The following is a 26,123-nucleotide window of genomic DNA, read 5'->3' as shown; positions in this document are numbered from 1 at the left end:
ACACATATGTAATACCCTTTGTAATACTTTAAGCAATAATAAAAAAAAAATATCCTGGACATTGCTTCATAATCTGCCAACACAACAGAAGCCATCAGACAGGAATTCCCGTCACCCTTCAACTGTCAAATCTATCTGCAATTGTCTATCTTCTTCCCTCTCACAACTTAAAATGTCTTATTTTCCTATTTTCAACAGGTCACTTTTTTTAAGGATTTCATTTTTTCATTCATCTACCTTTCTTACATTGTCGACCTCACCCTCTTTACTGAATTCATTGCCAAAAGATTACAAAAGTGATCTAGAATCACCCCAATTAAATAATCCCTTCCTTAACTCCTTTTCCTTCCTTCCTTCCTTCCTTCCTTCCTTCCTTCCTTCCTTCCTTCCTTCCTTCCTTCCTTCCTTCCTTCCTTCCTCCCTCCCTCCCTCCCTCCCTCCCTCCCTCCCTCTTCTTTCTTTATAAAATCCTTACCAAAAGGACATGTTTTTCATTGATTTCAGAGAGAGAGGAGAATGGGGAGAGGGAGAGAAGTGAAGAAAGGGAGAGAGAGAGGAACATGACTGGTTGCCATTTGTATGCACCCAGATGGGGGATCAAACGCGCAACCCAACCCAACTGGGAAGCAAATCCGCCACCTTCTGGTGTATGGGACAACAAACCAACTGAGCCCAATAATATTCCACTGTCTGGATATACCACATTTAACTTTTACATTCCTCAGTTGATGGACATTTGCATTTTTAGCTATTATGAATTCCCACTTTTTAGCTATTATGAATGAATCTATGATGAACATTCAATTATAAATTTTTGTATGGATGTGTTTTCAATTCTCTTGGGTATATACCTAGGAGAGAAACAACTGGGTCATATGATAACTCCGCATTTAACCTTTCGGAACTGCCCAAATCTACCATCTTACATCCCCACCCAGTGATGGTTGAGGATCCCAATTTCTCTGCATCCTCACCAACACCTGTTATCTTGTTTTTTTGGATGATAGCATCCTAGTGTATGTGAGGTGGTATCTCTTTGGTGTTGATTTGCATTTCCCTAATGACTAATGATGCTGAATATCTTTTCATATGCTTATATATATATATATATTTTTGGAGAAACATCTATTCAAAATCCTTTGCCTATTTTTTAACTGTCATTTTTTGAGCTGTAAGAGTTCTTTATATATTCTGGGTACATGTCACTATCACAATATGATTTGCTTCACCCTTTAAAAAATTACATAGTACTCTAGTATATAAATGTACAGAATTTATTTCTCTATTCTAAAGAAAATTTAGGTTTCCAATCTTTTGCTAATAGTAAGTATCCTTCCCTGCAGGATATCTTCTACATGTTTCATTTCCCACATTTGCTCAAAACAGTATTTCTTGAACTTTAATGTGCACACAAATCACCTAAAGATCTTGTTAAAATGCAGGTTCTCATTCAGTATGTCTGATGGGAGATTCAGCAATTCTAACACTGCTGATGCTGTCCATGGATCATATGTTAAATATCAAGCATTAGTGTATCGGTAGGACAAATCCTACAAGCAGAATTATTGGGTCAAAGGGCATATGCATTTCTAATTCTGGTAGTTCTTGACAGTTTGCCTTCCAAGGGGATTTTAAACAATGTGTACTCCATCAGCAACATATAAATGTGATTATTTCACCACAGCCTCACCAACACTAAAAATGTTATCAAATTTTTATATTTTTCCAATTTGGTAGGTAAAAAGAGAATTCTCTTTTTGGTTTTGATTGGTATTCATCTTTTTATATATATTTGACAGCCATTTTTATTTCCCATTCTCACTACTGACTCCCCCCGCCCCCCAAAGAGTTTATTTGGACAGATCAAGGGACAGAGAGGCCCTGCATCTAAAAGAAGGTATTGGGCCTCTTGGTGGTGAAGTGTGGCTTGTGCTGGCAACGAAGGACCTGGTGCGGCAACGGGAACTTGATCTTAGAGTCATGGAACTGCTTGACTGCTGGATGGCGACCCTTGCTGGCTGCAATCTCCTCCACCTTCATGATCTGGATTAAGTGGGCACGGACACGGTGCTGGTCCCCCATAGCACTGGGTAATGGCGGCTGTGGAGGTCAGGTCCCGGTACTCCCGGTACATGTTATGGGTGCAACTGCGGGAGCTGTGGCACAGCCAGATGCCAAAGGGGGGATTTTTTTGGACACCTGCCCACAGTAAATGATTCCCCTGAAGACTTCATCTTCTTCAGTTGAGACACAAAGTACCAGAAGCAGGACTTGGCAACAACGTGGCTAGGTGCAAAAATGCGCATGCGGTAGAGGGTTGGTGTGTGGCACTTGGGGGTGGGCAGGCAGCGCCCCACCACCTTGTATTCTTGAAGTGTGCTCGAGGCCTCATGGCGTTCACTCTGCTTCGCCACCACCCACAAAAGGAAGTGTCTCTTCACTACTCCTTTTTCTTGAAATAGTCTCCACTTAAGAGTGTCTATTACATGACCCTCTTCAGATGATTTCTTACTTGTCTGGCTAATCCTTTTTGTTTTTCATGCAAAAGTTCCTACTAATACTAACCTCTAAATGTTGGAATTTCTTAGGGTTGGGTTCTGATACCTTTTTCCCTTTTTCTTTAAGTCATCTAATTTATTACTATGACTTTAAATACCTTCTATATTCTAATGACTCCCAAATTTATATCTCCAGCCAAAATTTCTCCTCTGAATTTGAATTATATATCCAACACCTTCTTGAGAGCACTTTTGGATACTTTGCATTTCAAACTTAACACACCCAAGAGAAAATTCACTTTCATCTCTCTTATCCATCTAGTTGCTCTTAACTAGAAATATGGATGTCATTATTGATTCTTCTCTCACTTCCAATCCCCAATCTAATAGCAAATTCTACTGTTTCTTTCTGGCATCTGCTTCTCATCATTTCCACTGCCCCCACACTAGTTCCAGCCATTGTTTCAGCTCAGCTAGATGAGGACAACACCTTCCTCAGTGTTTCTCAAAGAAGGCGCTGAAAGCATTTGGGATAATCTGTAGTTGAGAAGGACCATCCTACACACTAGGAGAGGTTTAACAACCCTGGCCCCAGCTCTCTAAATGCCAGAGTAGCCCTAACCAGTTTGGCTCAGTGGATAGAGCATCGGCCTGTGGACTGAAAGGTCCCAGGTTCGATTCCGGTCAAGGGCATGTACCTTGGTTGTGGGCACATCCCCAGTAGGGGGTGTGCAGGAGGCAGCTGACCGATGTTTCTCTCTCATCAATGTTTCTAACTCTCTATCCCTCTCTCTTCCTCTCTGTAAAAAATCAATAAAATATATTTTAAAAATAAATAAATAAATGCCAGAGTAACCCCTATTATTGTAACAGCTAAAAACAATACCCAACATTTCCAAACATCCCTAGAAGGGATAAGTCCCCTTATTGAAAACTGGTCTTCCTATTTCTAGTCTTACTCCTGCCAATACATTTACCATCATATATTCCTTTTTATAGCATAAATCAGATTACACCATTCCCCTGGATAAAATCCTGGAATGGCTTCCTAATATACTTCAAATAAAATCCAAACTTCTCTATCATGGACTATAATGCAACATATTCTAACTTTCTGATATCATCTTGGACTTATGCCCCCCACCACCCCTTGATTCTTATATGCTAGCCATATTTAGATCTTTTTAATTCCTCAAATACATGAAGTTTTTTCTGACCTCAGGGTCTTTGCAAACGCTGTTTGCTCTAAATAGACTGCTTTTCACCCCATTCTTCCGTAACAGACTCCTTTGCCTCCAGGTCTCATATTAAATGCTACCTCCACTTGGGGGGTAGAAGTGGCCGGGGAGAAGTCAATGGGGGGAAAAGGAGACATATGTAATACTTTAATCAATAAAGAATAAAAAAATAAAACATAAAAACACACACACAAAAACAAGTCTTTTGTGATCACTCCGCTTAAAACGTGCCCTTCTATTATTCTCTATCATGGGTCTGGCTCAAATTAATTAATGTCATTTATCCCAAGTAGTAATTAATATTTAGTTGTTTCTGTTATCTGTCTCCCCAAACTATAAGCTCTATGAAAGCAGAAACCTCTTTGTTCACCATGTACTTACATATCATTGACAACCTTACACCAAGAAGATATCAGGTGTCAAAAAAGAGGGAAATCTTTAACACAATATTGAATGGGGGCTATATGGACTGAAAAATTTACACCTGCAGTAAACTATTAAATCTCTCATCAAATGCAATAATTAAGCTAAAAATCTCAAAAAGCAGCTACATTATATGCATCCAATTCTAAATCATATTTAAAAATTAGAGGTGGTAAAAGATATAGTAGCATGTCTAACCAGAACTCCCCTCTCTATCAGGCTGAAATGATGTTATAGTCACACTAAAAAACTTAATTTTTTTTTTTTTCTCAGTAAGTTCCAAGTCAAGCAAATAGTTGAAAACTTCACAGGGAATATAAACAAATCCCTAATTTAGTGAATACAGAAAGCAAATAAATGAATGAAGGGGAAAGACAAATAAAAATACACTTTATAAAGCATTTTCTAATAGCCCACCTCAGTTGCTGGGGATTTTCATGGATACCAACCACCCAGTAGTGATCAGATTTTCCTTTGCAGTGTTCTCTTGTATTACATACAGGAGTCCACGTATTCCCAAGCCCTCTGTTAAGCATTCGAACAATGCCTTCTGAATCCACAAAACAGGGGGTACCTATACATCAATAGAAAAACAAATCACTTAGAGATATAGCTACATATTTTTTAAATAAATGCTATTTTAAATACACATACCAATGATTCAACTTTTAATTCAAAAGTGAACAGAAAATAAAAGGCAAATAATCAAAGTTTATTTTCTCATAAAATTTCATTAACCACATAGAGTGAAACCTAATAGAAGAAAAGGGAAAAAAAGCCTAACATATGACTGAAATTTACTCAGATAAAGAGAAAACACTAACAGTTTCAATGAAAACTATGCCATCTGCTGGAACATAGCAATATTTTCAAAAGCCAATTTCAGTAAAAATAAATTAAACTTATATCTGAAGCTTCCTTGGTTAAGAGCGACTTGGAAAAATACCAAAACTTGAGACAAGATATGGATATAGAGAATCTGTCTTTAGTACACTTCTTTATTTTTCTCTTTCTTGGGCTTATTACTGTTCTGTCCCTCAACTCCAAGGTAAGTATCCTAGTTTCTCACCTAGTCTGCTCCCATCTCAGGGAGTACACAGCAAGTTCCCTAATTACCCCTTTTCTTTTCTGACTTCACAGCCCTCCCACTACGCAAACAGCAGTTTCCTCAGAGTCTAGATCAGGGGTGGGCAAACTTTTTGACTCGAGGGCCACAATGGGTTCTTAAACTGGACCGGAGGGCCGGAACAAAAGCATGGATGGAGTGTTTGTGTGAACTAATATAAATTCAAAGTAAACATCATTACATAAAAGGGTACGGTCTTTTTTTTGAATAGTTTTATTCATTTCAAACGGGCCGGATCCGGCCCGCGGGCCGTAGTTTGCCCACGCCTGGTCTAGATCTTATTGGTAACTGGAAAAAAAGATAAATGAATAGAAGTTATTAATGGTCACATTATTAAAGCATAAATGACTAATAATATCCCAACAGAAAATGCATCCAGAAATGGTTGAAAAAGGTAAGACTGGGATTTCTAATGATGTAACTGAAGGGCAAGAATTTCCAATAATAGAAATATTTAAGCCAGGAAATAGGATTAACAGGCTCCTTAAAATAAGGTAATCATCAGTATCCTTCAAATCATCTGTCATAGCCACTACTAAATGAGTTTACAACAGCACTGTCCAACAGAAATATGTGAGGCACAAGTATAACTTTTAATTTCCTAGTGCCACATGAGAAAAGGGGGGAAAGTGAAGTTAAATTTAATTTATATTTTATTAGATCCAAGATACCAAAAATATAATCATTTTAATATATAATCAATATAAAATAATTATTAATAAGACAATTTTATGTTCTCTTTTTAACTAAGTCTTCAAAATTCGGAGAGTATTTTACACTTAACAGCACATCTTAATTCAGATTAGCCACATTTCAAGTGTTCGGTAGCCACATGTGGCTGGGGGTTACCAAAGTAGACAGTACAGCAATAGAAAATTCCTGATTTTTGTGTGGAACCTGCTGGATAGCCACAACTTTACCATTGATTTGTATCTCCTCCTTGTTCTGTTAATAAACTTTCAGAAAAATGTATTTCCTCTTTATAAGTTTTCTAATCAGAATGCTCACCAAAAAGAGACCTTGTACCGAAACAATGGCTACCTTGCCTAACAATCTCAGTTTCCAGTTTTGCCAACATAATGAAATAAAGAAATTTAAACAATTTATCTAAAAGAAACTAATTAGGAAAAAACCATGAAACAATTTCTTCTTGTAAAATCTCTTTAATATAAATAAATGAATTTGTCTTGCCTTCAGCTGAAAATCCAACCCATACAAGGTAGGATTTCCTTGTGAGAGGAAGAGGATCACCATGCAAAATTTGTTGTTTCTTTTTCCCCATCTGTAACAAGTGAACGCCAAGGCACTGATCCCCATCAAATCCTGTTCCTAGTAAAAAAACATAAATATAAATCAGGTATCAAAGGTTACTTAGCTATAATACAGTCTAAATCATATTCTAAGCCAATTAAATGAGGCACCATTCAGGTAGTAGAGGCAGAATACTATGTTATATGGACTACTACTTTGGTTATAAGTAGTAAATCATTCACTCAAGAAATATTTACATAGAGCTTATTATGTGCCAGGCACTGGGGCTACAATGATAAACAAGACAAAGTCACTGTTCTCATGAAATTCATATTCAGGTCGGAGAATACAAGCAAATGAACTTTAAAAAGCAAACAAACAAAAGAATAGAAAATGCTAAGTGCTACCAAAGATTTAAAGTAATACGGTGATACCGAGTGCCAGAAGGAGTATTTATTTTAGATTGGCAAGTCAGAGGTGGCCTCCGAGAAAGTAAAATTTAAGCTGAGATATGAATTGTAAGTTGGAGCCAGCCATCCAAATGTTAGGAAGAGGAGCTCCATAGTTGACACAGAGGACACCTAATGAAAAGTTCCTAAAGTGGAAAAAAGCTTGGTGAGTTTGAAGCCCACAAAGAAGCCAGTACGGCCAGAAGAGTAACAACAGAAAAAGTGGCAAGAGGTGAGGTTGAAGAGGCGGCAAAGATCAGATCATGTAGGACCCTGTCAGCTGTGATAAGAAATTTAATTTTTACTCTAAAAGCACAGGGAAGTCATCAGAGGAATTTAAGTGAAGAGGTTTGTAGGGGTTTTTGTTTTCTTTTTTTAATCCTCACCAGAGGATATTTTTCCATTGATTTTTAGAGAGATTGGAAGAGAGAGGCAAAGACAGAGAGAAATATCGACGTGAGAGAAACACATCGATTGGTTGATTCTTTTTTTTTTTGGGGGGGGGGGGGGCAGGGCCCGGCGGGGCAGGGCCGGGGCTGGCGCGGGCCAGGGCCCGGGGGAGGAGGGCGCGGCGGGAGGGCTCCACCGACGCTCACGGTTTGGTTGATTCTTGCACACACTCCGACCAGGGCCCAGGCCAGGAACCGAGGTAACATGCTCTTGACCGGAATCGAACCTGGGACCCTACAGTCCATAGGCTGATGCTCTATCTACTGAGCAAAACCAGCTAAGGCAAGAGGTTCGTGTTTTTAACAGCTTACCCAGGCTGCTATGTGGAGAATGAATTATGGAATGCAAGATTTGAAGCTGAAAGACTGGTTAGAAGGCTACTGCAACAGCCTGAGAGATTACATCTGGGTTGGACTGGATTTTAGTGAAGGAGATAAAGAGGCAAATTTGGAATGTGTTATTCCAAAGAGCTGACATGATAAGATCTTACTGACAGTTGATCTGGGGGATGAGGGGAAGAGAAGAATCAAGGAAAATGCTTACATTCCTGGCTTGAGCAGCTGAATTGATAGTATGCTGTACCAAGAAAGATGGGTGAACTAAATAAGAAGCAAGTTTGGAGGGAAAAAATATATCAAAGGTTTTATCATGACCAAGTTAAGTTTGAGATGTGTATCAAACCTACATAGAGATTTCAAGTGGGCAAGTGTGAAAACAAAAGAGATCAAGGCTGGTGATATTAATTTAGATGTTACAGACTCATGTATATATTTAAAGACATGGGTCATAATGAGATTCCCCAGGATAGTTTCTCAAACTGCATTTTTTTTTTTTTACCTATGAGTGATAAAATTAATTTTAGAGTTGCAACCACCATTTAAAGAAAAATAAAATCAAAAGGCCATGAGACTTTTATTTCCGTTATATTTGCTATGTTCAGAATAGCAATATAGAATGTAGTACTTATCACGGCTAAGCAGTCAAAAGACTTAAAGTTTCTGACGTAAAGAGTATTAGGAAGAAAAAAAAAAGAGAGTACTAAAGAAGAGGGACTGTGACTAAGTCCTAGAGCATTCCAGGGGTCAGTATAGGAAGAAGAGCCAGTACAAGACTGAAAGAGCTATCAGTGAGGAAAAAGAAATCAAGGGAGTAACGCCACAGAAGTCAAGACAAGAAAGGATTTCTGATAGAACTATTCTTAAAAAACAAGCATAAAGAAATCATTGGTAATCTTGATAATCCAGTCTAAGCACAGTGGTGGGGACTGAAGAGAGACTATGCGGTGAGGAAAAGAAAGCAGTAACTTTAAAAAAAAAATCACATTCAAAGCTGTTTTGGTCAATCAGACTAGAATTAGTTTAGTTTTTGAGGCATTTAAACTCTGAAAATTCTTTTAAGATATAGAAGTAATTAACCAAACTCTTCCGTGAAATTCTCTCCTGAATATAGTTCTTCTATAAATAAAATAAATGCAAAAGGAGGTATATAATCCAAAAAAAAAAAAAGAAGAAGAAGAAGAAAGCTCAAGTGATTTCCATTTACTTTAGGCTATGGTAAAATTTTAAAAGACTGAAAAAAAAATCTACCTCTATGAAAAACAATGAAAAGCTGTTCTCCATGTCCTGCCATTGACACCACAGGCCCAGGAAGACTGAAGATCTCTTTCTGGACACCTCCAACAGAAAACAATCGAAGGAGCAAGGCACTCGTGGCGGCGGCAGCCCACCCCTGGCCAAGGCATATGGCTTCAATATCCTCATTCTGGGGCATGTCCACTATCCACTCTTTGCTTGAATCCCAAGAACTAAAGTGCAGGCAGTGAAGCTTGCTGAAAATGAAAACAAGACAGAAACAATCAAACTTTCCTATTAGGTATTTTATATATATAACTAATCATGACACCCAGAAACAAAACCAAATACATAGTTTATTTTTCTGTTATATACACAGAGTACAGAAAATGTCTTTAAGAAAGTAATTATGAAATATACTTAAACTAAACTATACTAAAACCATTAAGAGTCAGGTTATTGAAGAATATTTAAACATACAGGAAAATACAACATAATGTTAAATGAAAAACAAAAAAAGAAGGCTAAAATCTGCAAAGTATGATCCTAGGTTGTAAATACATACAAAAATCACAACCAAATTTTTAAAAAATTTACATTTGTAAAAAAACAAAACAAAAAAAACCCCAGCCCCATATGTCTTGCATTACAAATCAGGTCATGTCACTTTGACAGATAGTTAGAGAATGTAACATGGGGATAATCAGGCAAAAACAGACATGTTCTGGGGTATTATGGGGGGGGGGTGGTATTTATACTAAACTCTTCATTCTGAAATGCCACACTATAAAAGGTGTAATTTTGTTTTATTAACTTTTTGTATTGAATTTCAACAACTGTATCTAACAGTTGAACAGTAACAAATTCTTCCTAATAATCTCAAAATTACCTTGCTAGTTCATCAGTGCTTTCACATGCCAACAAAATAGCTTCATGGGAAAGATCCGCTATTGTATAATTCAAAGTGTTCGATAAGTGTGTTGCATGGTGTATGGAGGTATCATGGAACTCCACATCTATGGCATTGTCTTGCTCATCATTATAGCAGCGAATGATTCCAATAGAGTTCCACACCTACAAACATGTAAGGTTAGATACAAGTCTGAGAAAAACCAACACTCTGAGAATCAGTAGGCTGAAGTAGTACAAATTAACAAGTATTATAATTCAATTTACATCAAGGTTTAAGTTATAGGAGCAACCACAGCTCATCTACCTCTAAATAGTTTCAGATAACAATAGTAAACATCAGAGCTACAATAACTAATTATTCCTATCTTCATGAGAAGAAAGTACATATAAACACAAATTTACTAGGAAATAGAATATTTCTCATTTAATATTTTTAATTACATTACTGTCATTTAAAAAACAGCATTATAAATGACAGCATTTTTTTTTTGTTCCAAATAACTGGTTTATATTATAGTAATAAATATGTATATTTTAAAGCAACAAAAATCAATTTTGGAAACTTATCTTCCACTGATGTACACTATAGACTTAAGAGGCTCTAGTGTTTTCTTTCCTTTACCACAAATATAACTTTATATAAATAATAGTTGACAATCAAAAATTAAGATTTATTACTTGATGATTACTGATGCAGTGTTATTAAAATAAAACATCACCTTTAATATTTACATATAAATTTCTGCCAGGCCTATACCTTTCAAAAAGGACAGCAAGCAAAGTTCTCAGTGGAAAACCTCAAATAATGAACAAAGTGAAATATTAAACATTTTTAGCTCTGAAACTTAAGATAAAAAACTAATATTCATTCATCCATTTAGGAAATACATATTTAATGCCTACTGTGCAAGACACCGTTCTAAGTGCTATCAGTAAACAAAATAGAAAACTCTTTATCCTGGGAAGCTTACATTCCAGAGGGGTGGAGGGAGAGGGGAAGGGGGCAGATAGCACTTTTTCATAGATGTATCACATAATCCTATATAATAAAAGCCTAATATGCTGTGTCCAGTCGTCTGTTCAATCAATCAAAGCATATAGTATGCTAATGATATGCTAAGGTGCCGGGAGCCGGTCCATCCTTGCTGTTTCAAGGGACCTGGCATATATGGCAGACTGTTCTTAATATGTTTGCTCACCTTCTTGGCACTATGTGTTTTAACCAAGGTCACCTCTCTGAGAAAGGTTGTTTCCCCAGGTAGGGATTTTCCCCTGAAATTAGGGAGGGAATAAAACCCCTTAACTAAGTGTCAGGCGGGTAATTAATCACTTTAACTACGAACAATCATACTTAAGCTACATAATCTTTACTCCCTGGAATGGAGATAAGAAATGCCCTAACCTTTGGAATGGAGATTGATAGGATTGGAATCAAATGGTATAAATACAGATGTAACAAGAAAACAAGACACAGAATCTAGACACAGAACCTACACAGAACCTAGAGACAGAAGAACTTCGCTGGAGAGAACATGGCAAAAGATCCTGGACAGAAACTGGCCACAGAACCTAGAGACAGAACCTAGCGAGAGAACATGGCAAAAGATCCTGGACAGAAACTGGCCACAGAACCTGGCTACAGAACCTGGCTACAGAACCTGGCTAGAACATGGCAAGAGAGCCTGACTAGAACCTGGTGACTGAACCTGGCTGGAGAACCTGGACAGAACCTGGCTGGAGAACCTAGCGAGGGAACATGGCTACAGAACCTGGCTGGAGAACCTGGAGAACCTAGCAAGAGAACATGGACACAGAACCTGGCTGGAGATCCTGACCAGAACTTCGCTGGAGATCCTGAACGGAACTTGGCTGGAGATCCAGACCAGAACTTGGCTGGAGATGCTGGCTAGAGATCCTGGCTAGGCTGCTGATCAACTGAACGCTGCCTCTGTGTCGTTCCTTCTTCGCCGACTCCGTCCACACCTTTGGGGACCCCTGGACCTGCTGGGGTTGGACGCCGGCACTAAGGCTGCTCAACCACTCTCTATTAAGTTCATTATATATCATTTTGCAGAGCAAAATTTTAACACAATTTTCAAAAATAAAGTTGAAATAAGACCAAGGCTGTGAGTTAACCGTAAAATAAATCAACCACAAAATTAAAATCAACCAAAGTGCTCCAGGCTAGTTTTTTAAAAATATTTTTGAAAAAGCAAGCGTTTTAAAAATACTTTTTAAAATATATATATAATTTATTTTTTACACAGAGGAAGGGAGAGGGAGAGCTAGAAACATCGATGAGAGAGAAACGTCAATCAGCTGCCTTCTGCACACACCCCACTGGGGATGTGCCCACAACCAAGGCATATGCCCTTGACCAGAATCGAACCTGGGACCCTTTAGTCCACAGGCCGACGTTCTATCCACTAAGCCAAATCAGTTAGAGCTTAAAAATACTTTTTACCAAACTAATTATTAATAGTGAGGTAAAATGCTTAAAAGTGAGAAAAACTGTTTAAAAGTGTAGATCCAAGGCTTACCATGAATCTGTGAGTGAGATGCGAAGGTGTAGAACCTGACTGAAATGGCTTTTGCCGGGGAGTTGGCATTGGCCCATCATATAATGGCCTTTGGGATGTTACAAGTGGTAGATTGTAAATGCTTTCTGCTTGATCATCTCCCTCCTTCTCTTTCAGAAGACTAGAACCAGTTTTTAGCATTGTAATATCTAAAATACAAAAGATTATAATTAGAGAACCATAAATACCAATGACCTGGAAAAAGAAAAACATGATTAAATCTAATAAGCTTTTCAGTCAAACTTAGTAATTCCAACAGGCTATTTGCCTTTCACATTGTTAACATTTGCAGTGATGGTGCAAAAGCATTGGAGGGTAAAACTACTGGTGCCTTAGCATTAATCAAGTCAGGAGCACCAATCTATTAGTGGTCAATGCATTGTTAGCCATCACTCAATTACAGCAAAAATATAATTTTATTAAATCTTGATCACTGCACAAATTTTTTAAAAATGTTCTGTGTTAAAATAAAAAGTGTACATAAATATAATGGTTGTCTCAAAAAATAAAAGCATTTCAGCAATTGAGTTGTAAGCTGAATTGATTTTTTTCATGAAACACCATTGTTACTTAAAAGAATGTCAGATAAACTATAGTTATGCAGACCTGGGTCTTTGGCAAACATTTTCTTGAAAATGAATAGCTGATAGAATTTGTGGCCAATGATAAAATTTGAGCTTACAAACGAAAATCAAAATAGTGGAAAACTTGTATCCGTGGCACCGTGAGCTTGATTGCTTCCCAATATTTAAAAACTTCTGTTGAGATTGGTGATGATACTAACAAATATATTTTGGATAATGCTTTCATATTAGGAAGGTCCAAAAACCTCAGTGAACCAGTATTTACCAAATTACCTATGCATATGCTACAAAGTCAAACATGGGAAAAGATCAATTCAAAGCTCAAGTTAGACCAATGGATTTTAAAAAAATATTTTTATTGTTTTTATTCATTTCAGAGAGGGAGGGAGAGGGAGAGAGAGAGATAGAAACATCAATGATGAGAGAGACTCACTGATTGGCTGCCTCCTGCATGCCCCCTACTGGGGATCAAGCCTGCAACCCAGGCATGTGCCCCTGACCAGAATTGAAACCGAGATCCTTCAGTCTGCAGGCCGACTCTCTATCCACTGATCCAAACCAGCTAGGCAGACCAATGGATTTTAATGTAACAGGGTTAAAAAGTTCATTGAAAAGTTTTCAAGCCCTGGCTGAATAGCTCAGTTGGTTAGAGCATGGCCCCAATACACCAAGGTTGTGGGTTCGATTTCCAGTGAGGGCATATACAAAAAGCAACCAATGAATGCATAAATAAGTGGAACAACAAACTGATATTTCTCTCTCCCTCTCTCTCAAAAATCAATAAATTTAAAATAAAAATTTTCAGATTTCACATTGCAAATAATATTTAAGAAGCTTTCATGTGTTTTTTGGTGCAGCAGCAAAGAAGAATATCCACACTTATTTGAATAGGCTATTAAAATACTTCTTCCTTTTCAAACTACATATGTATGTGGGACTAATTTTTCTTCATAAACTTCCAGCAAAAACAATATATAGCAGTACAAGGAGCTCTTGAGACCAAATCATTCTCAAATGATTCTGTTCTATAAACCCAATAACATTTAAATGCAGCATAATTTACCACTGTACATTGGCATTTTACTTGTTAGCATTGAAATGTGTTACTTTAGTATGTAAGTTGTTACAACAGGCATTTTATTTGAAGGGCTTTAATTACAATCTCAATTTCTTTAACAGATACAGTACTATTCAGGTTATCTATTTCTTCCTGAGTTAACTTGGGAGTTTGTATCTTTCAAAGAATTTGTCCACTTCATCTAACTTGTTGAATTTATGGGCGCAAAGTTGCTAGTAATATTCTATTATCCTTATTATATTCTGTGAGCTACATACGTAATTTTAAATTTTCTAGTATCCATACTTTAAAAATTAAAAACATGGATAATTTTAATAATATGTTGCATCTAAAATATAATTTTAGCATGTACTAATGTAAAAAATGATTAAGATATTTTGTTCTTTTTTCATACTATTCTTGAAAATTTGGTTGCCTTATACAGTTAACATCATCTTTTAATTTAAACTAGCCACATTTCAAGTGCTCAATAACCACATGTGGCTAGTGGTTACCTTTTGGATAGTGTAGATCTATAGGATCTATGGTGATGAACCCTTTTTCAGCACTTATATCAGTAATTTGTGTTTTCTCTTTCTTTCTTGATCAGTCAGGAAAGAAAGTTATCAGTTTTATTGATCTTTTCAATGAAATAGCTTTTTCACTTAATTGACTTTTTAAATAGTTTATTATTGACAATTTCACTGAATTCTGCTTTTTATTATTTCCTTTCTTTTGCTTGCTTGGGGTTAATTTCCTTTTCTCTTTCTAATTTGCTAAGGCAAAAACTTAGCTTATTGACTTTAAATAAAAGTTTTAATAAAAATTCAGATCAGCAGGATAGATCATCACATCCACAAGTCAATTCATACCAACTGAGTTTTCATCATCTTCTAGGAAATGACTTCGCTGTCTAGGACGACCAGAAGCCAGCATGATGTCATCATCCTCATCATCATTTATAATCCCTTTTGAAAAAGAGGGGGTCTCAACCGTATTGTCATTTAAAAAATCACTAGCATTACTTGTATCATCTCCATCAAAAAGATCATTGTAATCTTTTTCCACTCTGCTAGATACCTTGAACAAATGAATACAAATTAGAAAATATTAGTGAACTATTTTGATAAGCTCAATTACTCAAAAGGCAATCTTTTAATATGCATCTATAAACTCTATTAAGCAATGCCCTGGTAGAATAATTAATTAGTAAGTGTATGTATGAGGATTACATTTATATAAGACTTAGTCCTTATCTTAAATGCCTTGTAGTCTATGAATGGGCCAGGAGTGTGGAATAGAGTGTGCATATACCCAAATACCAGGCAAGTTTTATTCCCCAAAAGTTATTCCCTAGAAAAGAAGTCACCTACAAGTCCCTAATTATGACATTCTTTCATTTACTTAGGTAAGATATATTTACTCTAAATTACCTCAGTTAAGGCTAGTTTTGTTTTGTTTATTTGGTTTTTGATGCATATAGAAGTAAACAAAATAGAACAAATAGAAAAACAAAGGAAGCCAAGAAATTCAACAGAGTTCATCATTGATTCCTAGGAATACGAACATACCATGTACTGAATGTAAACAGTTTTTGAGATCACTTTAAAAGTGAAATAGTGGCCCTGGTGGGGTAGCTCAGTTGGCTGGAGCATCAAGCCAATGCACCAAGGTTGCCTGTTCCATCTCCAGTGAGGGCACATACAAGTATCAACCAATAAATGCATAAATAAGTGAAACAACAAATTGATGTCTCTCTCGCTCACATCAATAATTTTTTTAAGTAAAAAACAAAAAGTGAAATAGTAAGCAGGTACATTGTAGAGAGCACAAATTATTCCTATAGGGTGAATGAAATGTTAAGCCAATGGAGACGTATAGTTTGGTTTAAAATTCTGGCCCAGATTGTGTGGCTCTGGTTGAACATCGATCTATAACAGTGGTTCTCAAGCTTCCTAATGCCGCGACCCTTGAATACAGTTCCTCATGTTGTGGTGACCCCCAATTTCATTGTTACAAATTGAACATAATTAAAGCATAGTGATTAATCACAAAAACAATATGTAATTATATATGTGTTTTCCGATGGTCTTAGATGACCCCTGTGAAAGGGTCACTCGACCCTCAAAGGGGTCGCGACCCACAGGTTGAGAACCACTGCTTTAGATGCTGGTATTACTCCTATTCTCATTTTACAGATGTAATATATTGTGATCCTGTTTCCTTTCTTTTACAGCATTTTGTTTTTCCTGGAGTTAAGAACCTTCTCTTTCTTTAGGTTTTTTCTTGAACAAATTTTCCTAAGATTCCAAACCTCCTGCCTAAAAAGCATAAGACTGGCTGACATTGCTCTGGGACCCACGTATAAAAGTGAACTGGGAACTTCAACATTTCAGCATATACACTTTTACTTAATCCCTTTCAGTACAATATTCCCCCTTTATCTAATGTCACGAAACTGGTAAGTATGCCTAGACCAAAGACCTTTTCTCTTTTTTTAAAAAAGATAAGATCAGTAATCTTTTTATTATTATTATTATCATTATTATTATTAACTAGAGGCCCAGTGCACAAATTCGTGCATGGGTGGGGTCCGGCAGGCCTGCCCTAATTGGGCCAGGCCAGCCAGGGGGAGGGTACATGGGAGGTTGGCTGGCCAGTCCCGCCTCCTGGTCAAACTCCTGGTTGAGGGGACAATTTGCATATTAGCCTTTTATTATATAGGACTTGAGAGAGAGGCATCAATTTGTTGTTCCACTTATTTATGCATTCATTGGTTGATTCTTATATGTACCCTGACTGGGGATCGAACCCATAACCTTGGCATATTGGGATGATGTTCTAACAAACTGTGCTACCCAGTCAGGGTGACTTTCTCTATTTTTACCTTTACTAAAGAATAAATCTCTGGCATTCTACCAGAATGTGTATGGGGGAGAGGGAGGGGAATTATCCAGGCTGTGCACACTGATATTGAGACTGGAGAAATCTACTTGCTTGTTTTCAGCCCTACTTTTAGAAGTACCTAGTGCTATAAAATTCTCAGTCTTTGAGGAGTCATCTAGGCAAGCTGAACTAGACCTGTTTTCCTCAACTGACATCTTACAATTCAACTTTTTGAAAAGGTAAAGGTAGTCTCCAATCATGCTTCTATTTTCCAGCTTCCAAAATAGTTACCATCTTCACTTCAACTGTCTTCCTTAACCTTATGGATTGTGCATTTTTAAAAATTCCTTTAGTATAGTTTTAATGGGGGTTTGAGGTATCAGGTATCAGAGCAGAAATAAGTGTATGTATAAAGTCTACAATCTTCAACTGGAAGACCAAGACTTGAAATATGAATGGGTGTATCTGCCAGGCAGGGAGAATAATGAACAAAAGGAAGAAAGTATAAAACAAGGTGGACTGACTTGCTTTTTCCTTTCTCTCTTTTATTTATTTATTTTTCAAGATGGACTGTTTAAAGCAAGCCTTCAAAAGGACTGCATGGCTAAGCATAAGAGATATATGGGGAACTCTAAAATTTAAGGCTAATTCAGAGCAGAAAAAGTTTATAGGCTAAAACTAAGTTACAATTATTAACCTAATTTTTACCTATGAAACATTTACAAGCATACCTCATTTTATTGTGCTTCAAAGATAATGCATTTTTTACAAATTGAAGATAAAGACGCTCCATTAGCAAAAACATTATAACACACTGAAGGCTCAGAAGATGACTTACAATTTTTAGCAGGAAAGTACTTAACTAACAATCCTGAAAATACCTAGATAGGAAAACAGTATTTCACAAAGGTGTTTCTTAGAAAGTCAAGGGATATTAATAGGCACTATATGGAGGAAAAAACAGCTTCTTAGTAAAATATATTTGGAAAACATTAGGTTAAACAAGTTTAAACAGTTTTCTTTGTAACAGAATCATTACCGAGTATCCAATATAGTTACGTAATTTTCCAAGAAAGTAATGTAGTTTGTGATGCTTTCCAAATCTATATAACCACAGAAAGACATTGAAGAAACTGTTCTCCCATATTACTTATTACCTTACTGCTTGATATCTTTCCATTGGAGTTACAAACATTCTCCAGGAGCCCTAGATTTCCTTCTGCATCAGTATAAGCTATTTGACCACAAGTAGGATGCCAGGCCAGGCCACAAATTGCATAACCTTTATCATGTTTCACCCTAAAAATTAAAAAGTAAATTCTTAAGGCACTGTCAAGAAAAATATAAACTATACATTTCTACAGGTAAATTTTAGTTAGAAAAGGTTAAATGGTAGTAATTATATATGATGCTGAATTATCGGGGGAATCAGTTTGTAAATTACAATTGTCTTAAAACTATGCTATAAACCTAAAGCTAATATAAAATAATATTGAATGACAACTGTAATTTAAAAATGATATTTAAAAAATAAAATGGTCAAATAAAACAATCAATAAATATTTTTTGACTTTAGAGAGAAACATCAATTTGTTGTTCCACTTATTTTTGCATTCACTGGTTGATTCTTGTATGTATTCTGATTAGAGAACACAACCACAATCTTGGGGTATCATGATGATACTAACCAACTGAGATACTCAGCCAGGGCCAAAACAATCAATAAATAATAAAAAAAGTGTAATATGAAAATCGACCAGACAGCCGAACAACGGAACGACCGCCGGACAACCATGCTATGACACCCACTGGCCCCAGGCCAGCCAAGGCAGGTGTGATGCGATTGGTCGGGAGCCCGGCCATCGCCCCATGATGGCCCCGTAGAGGAGGCCCAGGCCTCCGGCCAGCAGGGCAATCAATTGGCGGACTCCATGATCGCCTCAAAGAGGGAGGCCCAATCCACGATGGATTGCCCCCGCAGAGGGAGGATCAGGCTACCCCACGGCAACGCTCCAGCAGGTAGCCTGGGCCTCCCTCTGCGGGGGCAATCCATCGTGGCGCCCCAGCCAGGTGGACGGGGCCTACCTCTTTGGGGCAATCCATCGTGGAGCCCCAGCCGGGTGGGCAGGGCCTACCTTTTTGGGGTGATCCATCATGGAGTCCCGCGATGGATCACCCTGCAGAGGGAGACCCAGGCTACCTGGCCGGTGGCACTGCAGCAGGTGGGTGGGACCTGCCTCTGTGGAGCAACCGATCGCGGGGCTCCCGGACTATGAGAGGGCGCAGGCTGAGCTGAGGGAACCACTCCTCCCCCACCGAGTGCACGAATTTCGTGCACCGGGCCTCTAGTCAATAAATAAAAAGGTTAAATGACCTTTGACGTACTAGTAGGTTTTTGTTTGCATTTTGACAATCTAATAATTACAAATTTGAAACGTTTCATAAGACAAACAAAAGTCTAATTAAAATAAGCAAGAAAGAGAAAAAAGATACATTGAATCATACCTTTCCATGCAATCTTTGGTTTCCACATTCCAAACTATAATTGAACCATTAATACTCCCTGCAGCTAAATATTGCCCACAAGGAGACCAGGTTACTACATTGAGGGTCTATAAAGAAAAACAATAAATGACAATTTTGTATAATTTGAAACTAAATACTTACCTTACAAAATTCTAATTTTTATAAACCTTATTCAATATATTCCAGGTAACTTCTAATTACGTCTGAAGACAAAGCTTGCTTACTTCTTTCTTTTTCAGTAAGTTTCAATTTCAACTATTATAAGCAGCTATTAATTTATCATGAGAAAATTATACTGGCACAATTTTAAAAACAAAATCTAGAAAAATGTTATTATTCTGGAAAGAGAGATAACACAAGGTTTCCTGTTAGCAGTCACTATCAAGATAAAGAGAAGTAGTAAGTGAAGTGAACCTTAGTAAGCCATTGCTCAACTGCTGGGCCTCTGTTCCCTTAACTGCAAAATGGGTGTGTGAGAGAGTGAGAGAGAGAGAGAGAATACAGACCAAAAACTTTTCCTGCTCTAAAATTGTAGAGTCAGGAGAAACCAAGATGGCAGCATAGGTAAACATCTGAATTGCTGCCTCGCACAACCACTTCAAAAATACAACTAAAAGACAAAACGGACATCATCCAGAATTACAGGAAGGCTGGCTGAGTGGAAATTCTACAACTAGAAGGAAACAGAAAAGCACACTGAGACTCAGAGGAGGTACAGAAGTAAAGTGCAGAGGTACAGAGGGCCGCACGTGGAAAGGGCTGGCAACTGAGGACGCGGCTGTCTTTTTCAATCAAGAGGGAGACACAGGCTCCCAACTGCACTGAACTCCAGTTCCGGGCGAGTCTCTGGGGACCCAGACTCATACGGGGAGAAACTGGACTGTCTGGCATCAGGCGGAACTCAAGGGCAGCTTTCTCTCAGAGGTGCTTGCAGCGATTAACGCAGGACACTGAGTCCCAGGGCCTCTTAGGGCAGGGCTGAGGATCAGCCATATCTGTTTGCTCCACCCTGTTGATTCCCTGAGACCCTGCCCCACCCAAGCTGTGCACAGAGGATTTTGCATATGAGTGGCCTGACCCTTTGCAATCTAAAATTAACTAACAAACTGCAGCTGGGTCAGAGAACCCAGAACATGCAAAAGAAGGCCCAAGGTCCCAAAGCAGCTTGCACTGCTTCACAGCTGGGCCTCATCTGGGCACCTCCAAACCCCAAACAAAGAAGAGGAATCTGCAGATCTCTCCATAGCTCCTGCTGGGTAGCCTCAGGCAGAGGCTAAATTAGCACCTCCTTAGAGATGCAAGAGCCAGTGTACCCAGTGGTCAGAGTGGGACCATCCAGATTACAACTCCTCAGATCCATAAGGGACACACTCAAAGGGCAGACTCAGAGCACCAAAGCCCCACTGAAGCAAGTCTTGTCCCAGAAGGGTGTCTCCAGCACAGAAGTTCTCCCACTGCAGACACAGCTGATTCTCACAGCCAATTGGCCTGGAGGTCAATTCCTCCATGTGATACCTACAACAATCAAGGCTTAACTACAACAACACTGTGCACAAAGCCCACAAAGGGGTGCACCAAGAGTGTCTACCTCAAGTAATTGGGGAGGCTGAGCCACTAGGCCCTATAGGTCACCTAGCACAGAAAGCCACTCAATCAACACAGGGAAGCAGCCAAAATGCAGATACAAAGAAACAGGTCAAAAATGACAGAAATGGAGGAAAGCAAACTACTGGATATAGAGTTCAAAACCACGGTTATAAGGTTTTTCAAGAATTTTCTAGAAACCGCTGATAAATTTAGTGAGACCCTCAATAAATCTAGTGAGACCCTCAAGGATATGAAAAAGGACCAACTAGAAATTAAGCATACACTGAGTAAAATAAAGACTATTATACAGAGATCCAACAGCAGACTAGAGGATCCCAAGAATCAAGTCAAAGATTTGAAATACGAAGAAGCAAAAAACACCCAACCAGAAAAGCAAAAAGAATAAAGATTCCAAAAATATGAAGATAGTGTAAGGAGCCTCTGGGACAACTTCAAGCGTACCAACATCCAAATTATAGGGGTGTCAGAAGAGAGAAAGATATTGAAAACCTATTTGAAGAAATAATGACAGAAAACTTCCCCCACCTGGTCAAAGAAATAGACTTACAAGTCCAGGAAGCACAGAGAACCCCAAACAAAAGGAATCCAAAGAGGACCACACCAAGACACATCATAATTAAAATGCCAAGAGCAAAAGACAAAGAGAGAATCTTAAAAGCAGCAAGAGAAAAACAGTTACCTACAAGGGAGTACCCATATGACTGTCAGCTGATTTCTCAACAGAAACTATGTAGGCCAGAAGGGAGTGGCAAGAAATATTCAAAGTGATGAATAGCAAGAACCTACAACTAAGATTACTTTACCCAGCAAAGCTATCATTCAGAATTGAAGGTCAGATAAAGAGCTTCACAGATAAGGAAAAGCTAAAGGAGTTCATCACCATTAAACCAGTATTATATGAAATGCTGAAGGGTACTCTTTAAGAAGAGGAAGAAGAAGAAAAAAGTAAAGATAAAAATTATGAACAAGAAATACATATCTATCAACAAGTGAATAATCTGATGAACGGAATAAACTGGGGAATATAATAGAATCAGGAGCATAGAAAGGGAGTGGACTGACAATTCTCAGGGGGAAAGGGGTGTGGGGGGTGCAGGAAGAGACTGGAAAAAAAATCGTACACCTATGGATGAGGAAAGTGGGGGGGGGGTGGTAAGGGAAGAGGGTGAGGTGGAAACTGAGTGGAGGGGTGCTATGGGGGGGAAAGAGGGACAACTGTAGTAATCTGAACAATAAAGATTTAATTTAAAAAAAATAAATAAAAAATAAAATTGTAGAGTCTATGATCACAAGTCTCAGTACAACTCATTTAAAAATAAAGGTCAAATACTGCTAATATGAGAATAACGTCTTCTAATACTATGTTCGGGTTAAATTTGACTTCTTAAAAATTAAAAGATTTTCTTATCAAATTTCTCAAGGAAAAACTGTCTAGTTATTGGCTAAATGAAGAAAGGCTAAGGGGAAGAAGATGGACACATACACAACAGACTGGAATTCTCCATTTCTAACAATATTTAACTGCAACTGTATTTAGGCAAAGTATGCATTAAATATTCCCTTTAGCCTATTGAAAGTGTCACTTACAAAACCTACCTGAGAGATGAAATTATCTGAAAGATCAAACTGATTATTCCAAGTTTCTCTTCTATACAGCTTAACAGATTTTTCCACAGGAACTGCTAGTAACTATTAGAAAAGATAAACTGATTAAACAAAAGTTTACATTAAATTAAACTGAAAGAGAAAAAAGGCAGAAAATTCATCCCAAGCTTACACAACATAAGAGCAAATCTGTATTTTAACTGGCAACTAACAAAACTCAGAAAATTACTTAAAATTTTGATAAGCAAAGAATGGGTGATAGTCACTCCACTGCTTGCACTGAAAAACAGAATGCTTGTTACTAAGTTTTTAATACTACTTTTTAAGGTATCTAAGGCCTTTGGATCTAAAAATTCATCTCATTTATTAGAAGAAAAGAAATAGAGCCAGAATACTTGAAAATCTTAAGAAAAGGAAATGTATCTTCCTATTTATTCTTCCAAAGAAATAGACTAGTAGAAGAAATTTAAAATGGTATACTCTTTTCATGTTACTTTTGATCTTTGATTATATCATACGTGAAAAATAGACTATCACTATAGCTTCATTTTGTACTCTTTAGTATGAAAGGTTGCATATATTATCACATTTTAAAAGCCATCTGTATACCTTTTCTATACTCTATCCGCTCATGTCCTTGTCTTTTTTTTGAAGACCTAATTAACTTTATTAAGTGATTCATAAATCTCATGAATTGGGCAGCATCCCATCTAGCAACTAGGAAGGTATTCCCACATCCTTCTATTTGGATCCTATTGATTTATAAGAACTCTTTATATATTAATGAAGTTAGCTCTCTGTCATACTGTTTCAAACTTCCCAGTTTGTCATTTGTCCTTTGGCTCTGAAATATTTTTTATCATACAAAAAGATTTACTTTTTATATTATTAAATTTATTAATCGTCTTTTCTGAAATATTTCACACATACAGGAAAGTTGACAGAATAAAGCAGATTCACCAAGATGGTCGGTCATCCTCAATGGTTCTCACCTCCTGATATTTATGCCCTTTGCCAATACAGTTACTAAATCTCATTTTCTCCACCTTTACCATACACTAAATTTCCATACATATTGGATCCATTTCTCTGTTTACAGGTATCTATCTAGTCATTCAGTAGCAAACTTTTTTTTTTTTTAATTAAATCTTTATTCTTCAGATTATTACATTTGTTCCTCTTTTTCCCCCCATAACTCCTCTCCTCCCAGTTCCCGCCCCACCCTCTGCCCTCACTCCCCACCCACTGTCCTCATCCATAGGTGCACGATTTTTGTCCAGTCTCTTCCTGCATCTCCCACACCCCTTTCCCCCCCAAGAATAGTCAGTCCATTCCCTTTCTATGTCCCTGATTCTATTATGATCACCAGATTATTTGTTCACTTGATTCTTAGATTCACTTGTTGATAGATGCATGTTTGTTGTTCATAATTTGTATCTTTACCTTTTTCTTCTTCTTCCTCTTCTTAAAGGATACCTTTCAGCATTTCATATAATACTGGTTTGGTGGTGATGAACTCCTTTAGCTTTTCCTTATCTGTGAAGCTCTTTATCTGATCTTCAATTCTGAATGATAGCTTTGCTGGATAAAGTAATCTTGGTTGTAGGTTCTTGGTATTCATCACTTTGAATATTTCTTGCAATTCCCTTCTGGCCTGCAAAGTTTCTGTTGAGAAATTAGCTGACAGTCGTATGGGTACTCCCTTGTACGTAACTGTTTTTCTCTTGCTGCTTTTAAGATTCTCTCTTTGTCTTTTGCTCTTGGCATTTTAATTATGATGTGTCTTGGTGTGGTCCTCTTTGGATTCCTTTTGTTTGGGGTTCTCTGCGCTTCCTGGACCTGTAAGTCTATTTCTTTCACCAGGTGGGGGAAGTTTTCTGTCATTATTTCTTCAAATAGGTTTTCAATATCTTGCTCTCTCTCATCTTCTGGCACCCCTATAATTCTGATGTTGGTACACTTGAAGCTGTCCCAGAGGCTCCTTACACTATCTTCGTATTTTCGGATTCTTTTTTCATTTTGCTTTACCATTTGGGTGTTTTTTGCTTCATTGCATTTCGAATCTTTGACTTGATTCTTGCGCTCCTCTGGTCTGCTGTTGGGTGTCTGTACAATATTCTTTATTTCAGTCAGTGTATGCTTAATTTCTAGTTGGTTCTTTATCATAACATCGAGGGTCTCATTAGATTTCTTGAGGATCTCACTACATTTATCGGCGGTCTCACCAGTCTTTTCGAGGGCCTTACTAAGTTTATCGGCAGCTTCTAGACAGTTCTTGAGAGACCTTAAAAGTGTGGTTTTGAGCTCTATATCTTCCATTTCTGACATTTGTGTCCTGTTTCTTTGTCTCCGCATTTTTTTTATCTTTTCTTGGTGCACCCCCTAGTGGTCTTTGTGCGAAGTCTTGTTGTGGTTAAGCCTTGATTGTTGTCGGCAATAGTGGGGGTGATTTGACCTCCAGGCTAACTGGCTATGAGAGTCCCAGTAGCAAACTTTTAACTCCTATAGCATCATAATATGTTATATAGGACTGGGTTAGACTCCATCATTTTTCAAGACTTTAGTTTTCCATTTGAATTTTAGAATTAGCATTATCTGATTTCCCCAAAAATCTTACTGATATTTTATATTTTAATGTTGTCCAAACTATAGAATAAATTAGAGAAGAATTAAATCTTTATTTATATAAAAAATTTCCTTTCTAAGAGTAGGATATATTTTTCTATTTAACAAGTCTTCTTTGAGTCCTCTTGCTAGTATGTTAAAGTTCTCTTTATATAGCTCATCATATTTCTTATAAAATTATACCTAGTTATTTTATCTTTTTTGATACAAAAGTTTTTTGAAAATAAGTGTTTTATTTTTGCCCACTGTATTTTCTAAATGGCTATTATTTATATATAGGATTGTTATTGGTTTGTGTTTTTTAAAAAATGTTTTTATTGATTTTAGAGAGAGAGGAAGGGAGAGGGATAGAAAGCTAGAAAAATTGATGAGAGACATCAATCGCTGTCTTCTGCACGCCCCCGACTAGGGATCAAGTCCTCAACCCGGGCATGTGCCCTGACCAGGTATTGAACTAGTGACCTCTTGGTTCATAGGTCAATGCTCAACCACTGAGCCACACTGGCCAGGCTGTTACTGTTTTTGAATATTAATTTTGCTCACAGCTCCCTTAATTTTCCCAGTTCATTTTCTTGGAATTTCCTTATATGCAAGCATTTCATTTGCAGATGAGCACTCTCCTTCCTCCACCCAAACCCTCCCATAGCTTTCTAGTGTCTAACTATCTGCTAGTACATCTTCAAAATGTTAAATACTGATGGTAAGAGTGGACGTAACAAGACTGTTTCCATTAAA

At 37.5% G+C, this 26,123-nt stretch overlaps 1 protein-coding gene and 1 pseudogene across 2 annotated transcripts in view; both read right to left on the bottom strand.

The window, feature by feature from the left end:
• The window catches only part of WDHD1 (WD repeat and HMG-box DNA binding protein 1), a 57,533-nt gene that overhangs the window by 16,544 nt on the left and 14,866 nt on the right, over positions 1-26,123 (bottom strand). Inside the window, exons 8-16 of the mRNA XM_081104868.1 lie at positions 22,755-22,847; positions 19,530-19,636; positions 18,182-18,323; positions 15,011-15,218; positions 12,459-12,646; positions 9,896-10,080; positions 9,022-9,263; positions 6,477-6,614; positions 4,577-4,733 (exon numbers count right to left, since the gene is read on the bottom strand). Coding sequence (XP_080960994.1) covers positions 4,577-4,733; positions 6,477-6,614; positions 9,022-9,263; positions 9,896-10,080; positions 12,459-12,646; positions 15,011-15,218; positions 18,182-18,323; positions 19,530-19,636; positions 22,755-22,847 — 1,460 coding nt within the window. The remainder of the gene's footprint in view (positions 1-4,576; positions 4,734-6,476; positions 6,615-9,021; positions 9,264-9,895; positions 10,081-12,458; positions 12,647-15,010; positions 15,219-18,181; positions 18,324-19,529; positions 19,637-22,754; positions 22,848-26,123) is intronic.
• LOC308527214 (large ribosomal subunit protein eL20-like) lies at positions 1,888-3,768 on the bottom strand (annotated as a pseudogene). The gene is made up of 2 exons: positions 3,764-3,768; positions 1,888-2,526 (listed from the first exon to the last, which is right to left on the bottom strand). The product of its transcript is annotated as a large ribosomal subunit protein eL20-like (transcript).

Source organism: Myotis nattereri, assembly GCF_964212035.1.
Source record: "Myotis nattereri genome assembly, chromosome: 1".
Classification (NCBI taxonomy): Eukaryota; Metazoa; Chordata; class Mammalia; order Chiroptera; family Vespertilionidae; genus Myotis; species Myotis nattereri.
Note: the sequence above shows the minus strand (reverse complement) of the source record. Positions and strands in the feature narration are given on the sequence as shown.